Raw genomic sequence first — 14,555 nt, forward strand, 5'->3', positions numbered from 1 at the left:
ACTCTCTGAACCTTTTCAAAATTTGTCACGTTACAATTTTGTTTTTGTTTTTTATAAAGTTGAGTGAAGAACTAAGAAGTATATTTGTATTCGGTCTGTTTTACTTTCATACATAAATCAAATCCAGTACAACAATGTGTAATTTAACGAGAATAAATATCTTAAGTTTCAGTATATAAAGCTATGAGGTCTGTTAACAGTATCATGAAAACCAAAGAACACAAACAGATTAGGGAGAAAGGACCAGAGATGTTCAAAGCAGGGTTATGAAACAATAATCCAAGTTACTGTATCCCGTCTCAGAATTGTTGAGTCATCATCTGGAAATGAAAAGAGTTTATCCAAACTGCAAATCTACTAAAAAAAATTATTGTTCACCCAAACTAACAGGTTCGGCAAGGATATTATTATTATTATTATTCACTGGGTCAATTCTTATGGTAACTCTGGATGAGCTGCAGAAATTAGAGCTCAGGTTGGAGAACCTGCTGATAGTAGTGATGTGTGATTACTGTACTATTATCGTAAATTGTCCTTTTAATCTTCTCGAGAATTTTTATTTAAGATGACTACAACAAACTCCAAATCCCCAAAACTAAAAACATTGTTAGGACTGTTATGTCTGTTTTTTTGTTTTCACTGTTAGATCCATAAAAGCAAAACAAATGTTAAGATACAGTGGTCATGAGCTGCTTAGGGATAAAACTGCACTACAATGTGACTGGTGTCCAGAAGTAGCCTTTTCTATAACAAGAGTTTATTAACCCTTTCATGCATTAATTGTGATCCTTTGTGTCAGGATTTAAAAGAAAAATATTTTCTTAAGGCATAAAAAAAAGGTAGAATTATTATTTTTTTTTTTAGGTGATCAGTTGTAATTTTCTCCAAATACAAAGTTGTTATTTGAAAAATACATCAGTAGTATTGGTCTTTAGGGGTTATCTGATGTCACAATATATTTTTTTACCTGCAAGAGTCGTCTACAGTAGAAGGAGGGACCGGGTCAGTTGGCGTGCTTCTTTGTCTGTCGGTCATATTGGATTTAACAAAAATAATGTCTTGCATTTGCAACTGATGGCCAGTAGATGATGGTGTATTTTATGATGCATTAGTGTCCATTTCAGTGGTCTGTGTGCATTTATAACATAAAAATCCACAAGAAACACAAGAAAAGGACTTTTAGACAGCTGTCCACTGTAGTGACCGCTATGCATGACAGGGTTAAAAAGTGGTTTGTGACTGTAAAGTTAAAACATTGAAAAGGTTCAGGGAATTTAAACAATTTTGGCTGTATGGAATAAAAACAAATCTGTGACAAAAACTTCAAAACACACAGGAAATAAGACAGAAAGAAATCACTTATGAGTGGGACAAAACATCATTCAATTTAAACAATAAGGTACAAATCATATATAATTTTAGGATTTTAAATATACAACCAATCATTCTAATTACCGCCTTTTCTGCAGCACCGTTCTCCCTCTCCTTTAACATTGTGCTTATTTGAGATCTCCTCTGCATCTGCATGCTTAGCTGCAGGAAAGATTCACTCATGCGGTCAATTTCTTCCTCTACGCATGACATCTGGGGAAAAAGGATCATGTTATGCAAGGCATAAAGGAAATTATCTTTGCTTCTTTTCTTCCAACCATCTATGCCATGTAGCTTCATTACCTGCACTGGTGTTCCACTTGGTGGTAAGCCTGAGGAAATTAAACCATACGTTGTTAAATTTATGGTAAAAAAAAATGAAATAATGAAATAAGCAATTAATAAACAGAGCGGTATGTAGTTGCTTTTCTAGCACAACAGCCCCTGTGTGCACTCCTTCAGCACTCACTGGTGCTGGGATATTGGGTCATTTCTCATAAACAAAAGCTCTCTAAACTCATTAGGGAGGCAATAATTGACTTTCTCTCCAGACCCCACAATTGTTTAATGATGTTTATAGCTTGTGGAAGTGGAGAAATGAGAAAAAAAGAGAGTCTGATATGGCAAATGGATTCATCCATTTATCTATGAGGCACATTATTCTAGCAGATTAATGGAACTTAATTGTTTCACTATCTGGACCCAAAATAGATTATGTTCTGAAGATCTTAAACAGTAATTTTAAGTGTAATCTGCGCCAGAAGAGAAAGTTTGTATTGACCATTCAAAGTGTAGTTTCTCCCAAGTAAACTTAAGGATGGTCTGTTTTTTTTGTTTCTGTTTTTTTTTTTTTTGTAGACTGCTAAAGGCAAAAAAACTGAAAAAAATAACACAGTGTTATTGCTTTTATTTAAAGCAACAGAGCATTGGTTATTCATAGTGCTGTAATTATATAAAAACACACTGATGTATACTGTTATAATATCCTCTCTCTATTTTTTGGTTTCTTTATAGTTAGCAAATGCATAAAAATCACAATTCTGTAAATATCATGAAACTAAGCTCAATGCACAGTAGCACAGTTGGTAGAGCTGATGCCTTGCAGCAAGAAGGTTCTGGGTTCGATTCCCGCCCCCGGTCTTTCTGCATGGAGTTTGCATGTTCTCCTTTTGCATGAATGGGTTTTCTACGGGTACTCTGGTTTCCGCCCACAGTCCAAAAATATGACTGTCAGTTTAATTGGCCTCTCCAAATTGTCCCTAGGTGTGAGTGTGTGTGCATAGTTGTTTGTCCTGTGTGGCCCTGTGACAGACTGGCGACCTGTCCAGACTGACCCCCGCCTCTCGCCCACAACGTTAGCTGGAGATAGGCACCAGCAACCCTCCCGACCCCACTGAGGGATAAGGGTGTAAAGAAAATGGATGGATGGATGGATGGAAAAAAACATTGTGGTACATTGCGTTTTTTTTCTTTTTACATTTCATTTTAGGCTATCCTAAGCAAGTAATTGGCAAATAATATCTTGAGTCATATATCAAAAATTTTTGCTGCAAGGCAATTGCAACACCTTGAAGGTCTAAGACCAGTTCCAACTAGAGTTCGAGTATAAAGTTACCTAATTTTTAAAGTGCAATCAGTAATACTTTTATAACAAATTTATATCAGTAATGATTTCTTGGTTAATGTCAAGTTGTCATAACAAAGACATTTTGAATAATGTCAACTTTGTTGGTGTTTATGACATGTTTATGACAGTGTCATGACAGTCTTATTCACCCCCTTTAAATAAAGTGTTACCGAGTATTTTCAGTAAGCGGCTACACAGTGACACAGTTGGTCTGTTGCCATCAAGTCATGAGTTTGAATACTGGCTTTATTGTGCAGCGCCAGCTTTTGAATGAACATGCATGCCTGCGTTTTCTCTGACATGGATTAGTAATTACTAGTTAGTAGTAATTACTAATGAATTATTGTTCATTAAGAGTTTACATGAGTGCAGAGCTCTAAAGGATTAATCAGGTATAAAAATGTTGTTTTATGAAATAATCAATAATGTTATTTATAAGTAGTGGCATCCTAATGACTTAAGATATATTTAAAGAACATTTGATTGATACTATGCTTCATTTGTTTGACTACGTACCACTAAATTTATGAATTAGGCTTAGACACACAAACCTGAAGAGGCAGAGCTCATTTCTCAGACCAAGCATCAGGAGGACGTTTATCATCACACTAGCTGTGTGCTCATCTAGGCTTACACCATCTTTGTTTGAATGGAGCTATGTGAGAGTATCTCAGCAGCTGTTTTTTTTTTTTTCTGCTCTGTTAAGCTCATGCTCTATTTGCTGAGCTCTACAAAGTCTATGATTAGGTTTACCTCCTCTTATTAAAGAGCGATGGATAAAAAAATGCAGACCACAGATGGACTTTGTTGTGCATTTTTAAACTATATTGCCTATTCTGAATTTGTCTGAACTGTTAATAGACTTAATATTTTTAATTATTATGGCAGAGAGACAAATTTTAAATGTTTTCAAAGTCCTCTGCAAGTTCTTGGCGTGCCTTATATTGCACTTGTTTATTCTAAAGTGTAAAGAAAACAATAAGCCGACAAAATAACTTGAACATTAAAAGCTGCCATACCTGCATTTGGAGTTGATCTTTGTTTGAGGTTGCAGATAAGATCCTCCAGTTTAAAATACTTATATTTCTCAAGTCTAAAGTAGAAGAAGATGAGAAAAGTTACTTATAATAAATGCATCCAGCATTCTCCGCTGTAATTTTTAGTTTTTCACACCAACCTTCTAGCTAACAGGGACTCAGTGAAGCGCGCTTCAGAGGGAACTCTGATATTGAGAAATTGCTCCACTAATGCCCCATGCCGCCCACCTAATGCATCAAAATTAGGCTGGGAAAAAAAGAAGCAATAAAAAGTTATCAGCCCACATTTCAAACTGCGTGAGGATGATGAGTGGAGCTTCAGATTGCTCTCACACACCTCTGCTGGGCTCCATTTAAAAGAAAGGTTGAACAGCTGAAGGCTTACAGCTGAAATGGCTTCATGCAGAGCTTGCAGAAACCTCTGGGGTTTGGATCCTGGGTATAAAAAAATTTTAAAAAACAACACAAATTAATCTTTCTGCTGCCGAAGAAGATTACATAGTTACTGCTCAAAGATGATTGCCCAGGCTATAATGTTATGCATGACATTCAGGACTCTCTTTTACTTTATTTTTATTACCTACTGCTATGTGGGCCATGGACAGCAGGATGACAGCAATAAAATGTCCCACATGCTGAAGCTTTGCCTCTGACAGATAAAGGATTTGATTGGTCGGATCAAAATAGAAGTCCCCAGTGAAAAGAGCCAGGGGATTCTCATTAGAGGAAGATGAGTAAAAGGGAACCGACTTTGCCAGTAAAAGAAGCACGGAGGGGAACATGGGGGAATCTGCGAGCCACTGCACCACGTGGCAACCAAATAGGTAAACAGCCGAGTGCTGTGGAGACAGGCTGTCCAGCGCAGTGGGAATCAGACGCTCGTTGTGGTTCTCTTGGACCGAAGGCCCCGTCTCTGCTAAAACAGAGAAATGGTGAATCAGTTGTTGATGCATTGGAATTTATGACACAGTGCCTCGCACTGTAAAAAGTATTCAAGCCCTTGTTTACAGTCTTTTGTTACATTCCAGCCACAAACTTGCAGTAAATGCATTTCATCAGGTTCAGTAAAAGTAGTACATCATTTTCACATGGAAGGAAAATGATTTGTGGGTTTCTTTAAAAAAAAAAAAAACGTCTTTCCAAACAATCTAGTTGGCATTCATTTGTAATTCAACTCTTCATTAACCCCTAGAACAACTAAGTGCCACCAACGGCCTTCAGAATGGTAAATGGCCTGTACTTGCATAGTGCTTTAAAATCACTGTCCATCACTCCATGGTGATCTAATGAATAAACACCATCATGAAGACTAGTGGTGTCAGTGGTAACTCTGTGGTGAACTTTAGTGCAGGTTAACATTATAAAACTGTAGCAGAGCTGCTATCAGAAAAGCAATTAAGAGAGTTATGGTAACTCAGATGGAAGAATTTGTCAACTTTTATTGTGAAAATCTCAGGTTTAGGGAAGAGACAAAAAGAAAGCAACATTTTAAGGAAAGCCATGTGAAGTCCTGTTTTGTCAGTTTCCAATAAGCCAATGTGCAAAGCATAGGGTGTGGACAAACAATTAACTGATTGCACAAGTCATCCCCATTCTGAAGCAGAGTAATGGTATCTTTTTGCTGTGGAGACGCTTTTCAACGACAGGAATGTGGAAACTGTTTGGTGTTGGGGAAAGATAGATGGAGTTAAATGCAGGGCAACGTCGAAAGAAAACTTGTTAGGGGAAGGAAAAGTCTTAACGAGTCCAAAATCAGCTCCCAAAATACAACAAGTACAGTGGAAAGGTTTAGATTTAAGGACATTAACGTGCTAGAAATGGTGTTTACATTAATTCCCAACATTCTTCCTGATGTTTACCTATTTTGGAAAGAAGAATAGGGAGATGCTTCATTCTGTAGATTTGCAAAGCAAGTGGACATGTAACCTTAGAGATTTCTACTAATGCAGAAAATGGAGGTAATACAAAATTAAAACTCTGCCATTTTCTTTCTATTTTACAACAATGCACTATTTTGCATTGGTTGATTAAATAAAAGTACTCACTGGTAGGAATGTGAAGTTTAATGCTTTTGCGAGGCACTGTACGTAGTTCATTGTGAATTTTACTTTCAAGCTAAAACACAGTTTTGTTTTTGCACCTGTATGGGAATGCTGACGTGACTCATCTGTGGTAAGCTGCAGTAAAGACTGCTGAATCTCCTGCAGAGTTTTGAACAAAGGAGATACGGTGACCAATCTGGATAGATCGTCTTCACTGAAACAAGGAGCACCTGTCTGTGCACAGTCTGGAGAACAGAGAAAACCGCATCTTAAAGCAAGTACTACTTTATCCTGATTTATTCAAAAGAGAAAAAAAAAGCTCAACTTTTAAAGATTTGTTTCTGACCTGTCTCGTGAGAAATAGCTTCTCCTTTATTCATAGACGTTGATGAGCACTGGAGAAAGCAAACGAAAAAGGAATAAAGCTTTTACATTCTCAATATATGCTTGAAGCAATTGGCAAATTTGTCTATATTACCTGTGTAAAACACATATTGGTGTTACCAGGCTGCATGTATCCAACCTGAGCCTCAGAGTCTCTTGAACCATGGCAATATGGAAGACCACGCAGATCCTGCTTCTGCCAAGCTTCTCCTGTCAGCTTGCATAAAAGAGCTTCGACTGATCTGAGAACAGCTCCCAGCAAAGACACGGCGGCCTCAGCTTGGCCGGTGGAAATGTCTGCTTCCATGAAAATATACAGAATATACAAAAGGCATTTTAAAAATGTGAAGCTCTTAAAGCAAAATAGTTAATATAGAGAAAAATCAGAATGAACTTATAAAGCTGGAAGAAGTGGCTGGGGAGAGGGAAGTCTGGGCCTCCTTTCTGAAGCTGCTGCCCCCGCGACCCGACCCCGGATAAGCGGAAGAAAATGGATGGATGGATGGATGGAACTTATAAACAAAAATATGGCTAAATATATCCGCTGGTGCTGAAGAACTGTTTTATAATTTTTACAATGCAATGTTATGCTGATTTTATGGTATTTCAATCAAATTCTCTGTGAATATTTGATCAAGTGAAAATAGAGATTTTGTTTGACATAAACCTCTCTCCATCCATCCACATCCAATATAATATAATATAATATAATACAATATAATATAATTATGATCATCAAGGTAATCAGAGAAACAATTAAACTTGTTTTGTTTGAAAGACTAGAGAGGAGAAGGATGGATTGTATTTTTGAGAGAGCAGTTAACATTGATTAATTTTTACTCTGGTTTGCTGCAGCACTTTTTTTTATTAGAGTTGAATAATTTGAATAAGTTCCTCCAAAATTTGTTCAAGCATTCATTGCTTTTCTAATAAAAGCACTGTGTTCAATTCATTATTCATGTTTATTCTAAAGATTTGAAAATTTGATGCGTTATGCTCAGCATCTTACTTAAATTTTCTGTAAAAACATCAGCAGGCCTGCTGCTTGATGATGATGATGATGATGATGCTGATGCACCACATACTGTACGTTTATGATCATAGTTTTAAATACACCTATAGTTAGGAGAAAGTGCGAGAGTGAAGTGGGCTGATAAAAACAACTTAGATTATCTGTATTATTAAGTTAAGTGTGGTTAAGTTAATACTCTAAACTGTCCAAGTTGTACGCATCTAGTTGTGGAGTTGAGGTGTGCTGAAAAAAGCTAGACATTCTCCATTTTATTGATATTACGACCCACTGAACAGAACCACTGGTGCCCACACAGACCATGGCATAATGCTGCCAAATGAGTCTAAAAAACACTCAAAGTGGTAGACAGAATTTTTAATATCATAGAGCATATATAGTTTCAGTTGTTTTTATTTTCTGTTAAATTTGCTTCTTATTTTTAATGATAAATTCTTGTAGCACAGACTAATGTTTCTTGATCTTCAGGTTTTCAGACCGCAGACAGTCAGACACAGACTGTTAACTAAGCAATCAGAGTAAGGCAGAAGGGACTGCAGTGATTACGCACAACAGATGGTCGAATGCTGCGATGTGCTGCGGTGAAACTCCAAGTAACCTCAAAACTGCACCAAAGTGTTGTTCATATTTTATACAAAGAGACGGCCCATGTTTTCAGAGCAGCAGCCAGAACTGCAGTGAAGGGCATCAGCAAACAATCTGTCCATCTGTTCGTCCATCCCTTCAGCCGATATTGAATGAAATTACGAAACGCTAATTTAACAAGATTTCTTTTTTTTCTTTTTTTTCCCCCTTATTATTTTAATATAAGATGATCCAGAAGCTTCCTCAGAGCTGGACAAAGACCAACATAATGGGAATAATAACTATAATTTCTGGTTGTAGCTTCCATCTTGTTATTAAGGGGTCCATCTACTTTTATGAATACCAAAGTACATCATTTATCTTTCTTTGACCATAACATTACATTGTGTTTAAAAAAAAAAGTTCACATTTTTTGATTTATGTAGCTTAACTAATTATTTAATACATGCAGTTATTCTCACCTTGATTGTCTCCCTCGCCCAGATGAGTGTGTGACAACACTTCCTTCCTCACATTGTGGACTAGAATCTCTTTAAGGAGACTCAGGTTTTTACTATCCATATTTTCAAACACATCCTGAAACAAAATGTACAATTTTCTTCATATAACCAATATATTTTGAGTGTACGTCCACCTATTTGCAAAAAAAATAAAATAAAAAATACAAACAAAAAAAGCCACTAAACCTTCAGTGATTCAGCCTGCTGGCATATATTCCTATAAAATTCCTGCATGTCTTTGCGATGTCTGGCCAGCTGGGCGGCGATGTGGAGGTTCTGGTCCTCTAGTTTGTCGTAAAGAGTCTTCACATTAAACTCCTCCAGATCCAGGCAGCCTGACACACTTCCTATATGAGAGAATTAATCATCAGTGATTGTGAAATGATCTTCGCATATGGCTGTATCTTGAAGTAAAAACTTTGCTTAATTTGACCACATGTCGATTCACTGGGCTCTCTCTCTCTCTCTCTTTATGTAAATGATATAAGCACCAGTCATTACAGTCTAACATTACCCATTATTTTCTTCATTGTCTATCTAATTCAGAATAGGCTGCTAACCAGGAGCTGTCATGGATGATGATCTCATTATAACCACCCTATGAAGCTGAATGAATAATGCAATACGCACTAACTGAGTAACATTAGGGTCAGCACCATTATCAGACAGCGGAGCATAACAGCAAATGATTACACATGCAGAGAACAAACACTAAAGGAAAAGTTAGAAGGAAAAGTTAGTGAAGTGTTTCAGAAGACTCTTAATTAAAATGGAAATTAATCAAAATACCATTGTTTTTTTGTCTGATAAGCCAGCCCACAACCCCGCCTTAGAGATTTAAATATTTTCTTAAAAGACATTTTAGTCTTGAAGAGTGCATAGTTAACTTTTTAATTAAAATATGCTTTTACATAATAAGTAAAATTAGCACATTGTTCTGACAGTGTGATATGAGACAGATGATCTGTGCGGGGGAAAAAAAATAAAAAAATCAAGCTCCTCTGTCTCGTCCCTGAGGTCCTACTGCCATCTGCAGAAATACACCGGCTCCAACCAATGAGAGCCAGGAGGAGGGTTTTAACGAACCAATCACACCGTATGTGGCGCTCACACCCTCCTCCTTGCTCTCCGCATCGTTACAGCTCCTGGTGTGAACATGCAGGCTAGTAAGCATCCATCTCATACTACGCTGTTCTGACATTGTGGCAGTTTTAAGCAAATATGTACAAAAAAATATTTTTATTAAGCTACTGCAGCTTTAAAGAAAGATTAAGGAAAGAATTAAATGGTTTTGTATGAAAAAGGTTTCAGTAGAAACGGAGCTCACCTCCCTTTATGACTGCAGGTTCCTCAGCTTCTGCTCCCTCGCCTACACCTCGACTGGCGAGAACGCCGCCTTGACTCTGGACAGTTGTGCTAAAAGACACAAATAAAGGAAAGATTTCTGAAAATCTCTCACATGTTTTCACAAGATGCTTTGATTAAGGATTATATGACTACAGGTGCACCAACTGCAGTTCTCTATCCAATCACAACCTTTTTAAAGTTTGACCTGCCAATACCAGTTTTGTCAGATACAGAAGTTTTTTTGTCAGAATTTTTGAAAAATATAGTAACAAAGTCTCAAAGTTGGCAATAGTGGGATTAGAATAGTTCTTCTTATAAGCTCATCGAGAAGCTGATTTTATTTTCCAGAATATATGGAGTATAGTCGGAAGGAAGGAAAGTCTGTAGATAACTATAAGTGTCTTATTTTCTGAGCTTATTTTCTTGGGCTATCCGCAGAAAAATGCTTGAAATAAAATAGTGCTAAGTAACAACTGTGTACGAGTTTATCTTTTAGAATGTACCAGTTTTGTATGTAATGTAGAGCAAATTTTGTACTGAAAAAACATTGTGCATAGAAACGCTAAACAGATCAGTCTACTTTAAACCCGTTAATCAATTTCCGTTTTATGCATAAACAGAGCACGTTGCAAGCTCATTAACATGCTAGTGACACGGTGATAAGCTTGCTTACACTAAGAAGATTCAGCCCATTCAGAGGCAGTTATACAACATAATCAGCCGGAGAGGCAGAGACATAATTGTGTTTCTTGGCAAGAAAAAAATCCTAAATCACAGATGTCCTTAAGGTCGGGTGTCCTGGCAGTTTTACACGTGTCTCTGTTTCAGCAAGTAATGGTGTTTGTCAGAAACCTGCTTATAAACCATCATTTAATTCATGTGTGTTGTACCAGAAAAGGAACTAAAACATGCAGGATAACGACCCTTGAGGACTGACTCTGGACACCACAGGGTTAAATCCCTCTGTTTCACTCTAGCTGATAAAACGACTCAACTCCCAGAGGTTTCTAATTTTGATTTGATTATCATCTTAATAGTATAATCTATAATTTGGAACCAACAAAAAAAACTCAAACTGAACGGTGGGTAATATATAATGAGCAGGAATTGTACAGAAGAATAGAATTAAAAAGAATGAATTCTGTATTTGTTATTAGTTAGAAAGCGGGGGAAACAAAATGTTAATAGACCTGAGTGTCCAATTGTAATTAAATAGGAAACTGGGTGTGTGCGAATATTAATGTAGTCCCCCAGCAAGTTATTAAAGAGCTCCTGTACCTCTCATCCAACTCTGTGTTTCACCTTATGACAATATTGGCTGCTTTGACAGTTAAATGTGAATTATTTCTTAACATGGTGCAATATATTATTTATGCAGTAAAATAAATATCTCATGTTTGGATAAAAATAAAAACGGCTGCAGTAAGAAAATTTGGGTTGTGTAAAAGTAAGCAGTAATCTTTTTTTCTTCATGTTATAAAACTGTTTTAATTTGTAACGTGTTATAAAAGGCTTTAGCCTCAGCCTTGTTTCTGTACCTGAAGCTGAAACATTTGTATGAAAATATATGCATAAATGTGTCCATGTGTATATATTGTCACTTATTTCTGCATTTTCTTTTCTCTGTACTCTGGTAGCCATGCAACAAATTTTGTCGCCAAGTTCACTGTTGTGTCTTTGTGCAATGACAATAAACATACCGTATCTATAATGTATTTTATAAGCAGTTTTAAAAACGTAGTGTGAAAAAACTGCCTGAATAGTACTCTAGCGTATCTGTAACCCAAACACACCTTTCTCTACTGCAAACACACTCAGCTGGGCAAAAAGGCTCTCCGAGGCTGCGCCACTTTGGTCTTAACTTCCAGTGGGGAACGAGTTTCGCTTTGCTGGGTCGCAGAACCAGCACAGTTGTGGTCAGGACTACAACTAGGACCAACAGCAGACTCAGCATCCCTGCACACAGCCAGTGTTTAATAATCCTGTACCACTTTACTCAATGAAGTCAATCATTAAAAGATAAATGAAAACAGCTTGCCAACAATGAGTCCCCAGTCAGGCAGAAGGTTGAGGCGGTGATTTTTTACAATGCCATATTTGACCAAGTGTCCTGGAGTCATGGGTTGAAACGCGGCAGCCCTGGTGTCACATTCTGTCCCCTCCCCACTGACCACCACTACAATACTCCACTCGGGGACAACACTGTCCACAAACACATACTTTCCTGCTTCTGAGAAAACATGGGCAAACCTGGGACGGAGGAGAAAAGTTTTTTTTTTAAAAACTGTTTGCAAAATGCAAATTTGAAAGAGCTAAAACCTGTGTGACTCTACATTGAAGAGTTGAATTTTGTTTGCTTCATGAGGATCTGCAGATGTCTGAAGGCTCCAAAGTCCCAGCTTGGGTTACTGTTAAACAGGTGGTCCTTCTGGTACACTGGGAAGTGGCTTAGAGGGCGATCTAAAGATTTAAGTTAAAATACATTTAAAATATCATTGTTATAGCTAAAATAAACATATGCAATCTCACCATTATGACAAATGATTGTTAAAGTAAATAAAATACAATATACCAGTGTGGTTGATGGTAAGATGAAAAACCAGCATGTCACCCAAGTAAAGGCAGGCGATAGGATTCGGGATCCGAGGAAGGGCATCAGCCTTATTCTCGTCATCTTCAGCGTCTCTCCTCTTTCTAGATCTTGTATTTAGAATATCAATTGGTTCTAAAAATAAAATAAAAAAATACACACTTCATGAAGATGACAAACTTTGAACTGATCTTGTTTTTTTTAAAGAAATATTCAAGCAGATCAATAACTTCAATGTTTACAAAAACAGAATCTGAGAGATCATTTATGTCAATAAATATAATAATTTATACTTACAATTTGTACTTAGATACCAACTGAGTATTACATTTAGAGTAAAACAGAAGAATCCTTTCTTTTTTACACAGGAAATTTGCAAGAAAGTATAATTTGAAATTCCACATTACAAATATTAAAGATGGCACTTAAATCTATAAGTATAATGTTGACCAATATAGATAAAAGAATATCTACAATAAATTATGCCTACTCTCTTTTCAAATTCACTTAAGTTGCATGTTATTCCATCATTCCTGCCTGGAAGACTAATTGTTGAAATACATTACAAAATGCCTGAGACTAATTATGATGTTTATGCTGATGACTAGTGTATCTAAACTTCTGACCAGAACATACCTGAAAGGAAAAGTTTGACAAGATCTCTTTGGAGGGGAATCCAGCCAAAGAGTCCTTCAGAGGTAAACTGCACTAAGTGAACTCTTCCAGATGTCTGTGCGTGGATGTCAGGACCCAAAACATTTTCTATTTTCTGAAAGTAGAAAACAAAAACCGACTGCACAAGAATGGCACTGCAAAACCATTTTATAAATATGGTTTTTAGTGGGAAAAAAAAGATAATTTAATTGTTTTCTTTAAGACTTGCACCTTTAACTATATTTCTAAAATTATATTTGCATTACTGTACTGCTATTAAAAACTATTTTATCAGTGTGTATAAGAATGTGTGTGAGAAGCGATACCATCGCCTTTCTACTACAATACTATATTTTTACCAGTGCTATGAGAAGAAAAATATTTAATCAATTTTGCTGATCAGATATTTGAAAGTTACCTGAATGTTTGCCGTGACACTTTGTAAAGTAATCTCGCCAAATTTAATGTTGAGATTAGACCCAATGGCAACATGTTTGGTTGACAGTGTTGCCAGATTTTACTTTGAAAACGGTTTTACGTGGAAAGATGGCTTGCGGCTTGTCTGCAGTAATGCAGGCAGTCCTCTGATCTGTCATGGTGAAAACCTCCGCTATCGTTCCAAACCTCACCTATGGCTATAAATCTTGACTGATATGAAAATACCTCATATGCGAGTGGCTAAAAATAACTTTTTCCAGGTGGTTAAGCTTAGCTTCAGGTGAGGAGAAAAGTCATCTAGAGGAAGATCGTAGAGAAAATTTTAATCTTTCCCTACAAATAGAGTCATCTGATGTGGTTGGGACATCTCATCAGGAAGCCTCCTGGGCACCTTCACCTGGAGATTTTCAGAGCTGTGACATGTTGACAGTCAAAATATTTTATTTAAATGTTTCTTCTAACAACTTTACTTGTTTAAAGGAGGTTCCAGGTACATGGTGCCATTTTACAGCACAATCAAGTAACTATGTCACCTGTATTGTTATAGAAAGGCCAACTATCAAAATGAATTCCCCTTTTTGCTTCTTGTGACAATATTTTTTTTCTCAGTTGCGCATTTGGATCCACACACTGAATGTATTACTACCTCTGACAGTAATACAAAACCTTCCCTATAAGCCAACATGGTGCTAGATTTACCTTGTAAAAAATATGTGGACCGTTATACATGTTGAGACACCGATTACAGATCTGAAACTAAACAGTTTTTCCTTTTCTTTTTGTTAAAAATAAATTATTATTCCTAATTTCTCCAGATACAATCAAATGAAATAAAAAAATTAAAAAAAGTTTGAAATTGCAAGTTATTTAATCCAGTAAATAATAAGGTGGGACTAATACTTCTTGTGCAGAGCTTTCCAAAAAAAATTCTTATTCCAAGCAAACAATAC

General features: G+C 36.6%; 1 protein-coding gene across 4 annotated transcripts in view; it reads right to left on the bottom strand.

The window, feature by feature from the left end:
* The window catches only part of LOC103474721 (uncharacterized), a 69,978-nt gene that overhangs the window by 2,530 nt on the left and 52,893 nt on the right, over positions 1 to 14,555 (bottom strand). Inside the window, exons 86-102 of one of the 4 annotated variants that reach the window (XM_081615045.1) lie at positions 13,150 to 13,282; positions 12,496 to 12,648; positions 12,257 to 12,383; positions 11,962 to 12,173; positions 11,717 to 11,879; positions 9,904 to 9,992; positions 8,763 to 8,923; positions 8,538 to 8,652; positions 6,556 to 6,761; positions 6,424 to 6,472; positions 6,176 to 6,322; positions 4,616 to 4,948; positions 4,373 to 4,470; positions 4,176 to 4,282; positions 4,018 to 4,091; positions 1,675 to 1,703; positions 1,456 to 1,584 (exon numbers count right to left, since the gene is read on the bottom strand). In XM_081615045.1, coding sequence (XP_081471171.1) covers positions 1,456 to 1,584; positions 1,675 to 1,703; positions 4,018 to 4,091; positions 4,176 to 4,282; positions 4,373 to 4,470; positions 4,616 to 4,948; positions 6,176 to 6,322; positions 6,424 to 6,472; positions 6,556 to 6,761; positions 8,538 to 8,652; positions 8,763 to 8,923; positions 9,904 to 9,992; positions 11,717 to 11,879; positions 11,962 to 12,173; positions 12,257 to 12,383; positions 12,496 to 12,648; positions 13,150 to 13,282 — 2,325 coding nt within the window. Of the gene's footprint in view, positions 1 to 1,455; positions 1,585 to 1,674; positions 1,704 to 4,017; positions 4,092 to 4,175; positions 4,283 to 4,372; positions 4,471 to 4,615; positions 4,952 to 6,175; positions 6,323 to 6,423; positions 6,473 to 6,555; positions 6,762 to 8,537; positions 8,653 to 8,762; positions 8,924 to 9,903; positions 9,993 to 11,716; positions 11,880 to 11,961; positions 12,174 to 12,256; positions 12,384 to 12,495; positions 12,649 to 13,149; positions 13,283 to 14,555 lie in introns of all 4 variants that reach the window. The other 3 variants (XM_008425876.3, XM_081615044.1, XM_081615046.1) reach the window with 3 other exon arrangements.

Source organism: Poecilia reticulata, chromosome 13 (genome assembly GCF_904066995.2).
Source record: "Poecilia reticulata chromosome 13, P_reticulata-male-v2, whole genome shotgun sequence".
NCBI classification, from domain to species: Eukaryota; Metazoa; Chordata; class Actinopteri; order Cyprinodontiformes; family Poeciliidae; genus Poecilia; species Poecilia reticulata.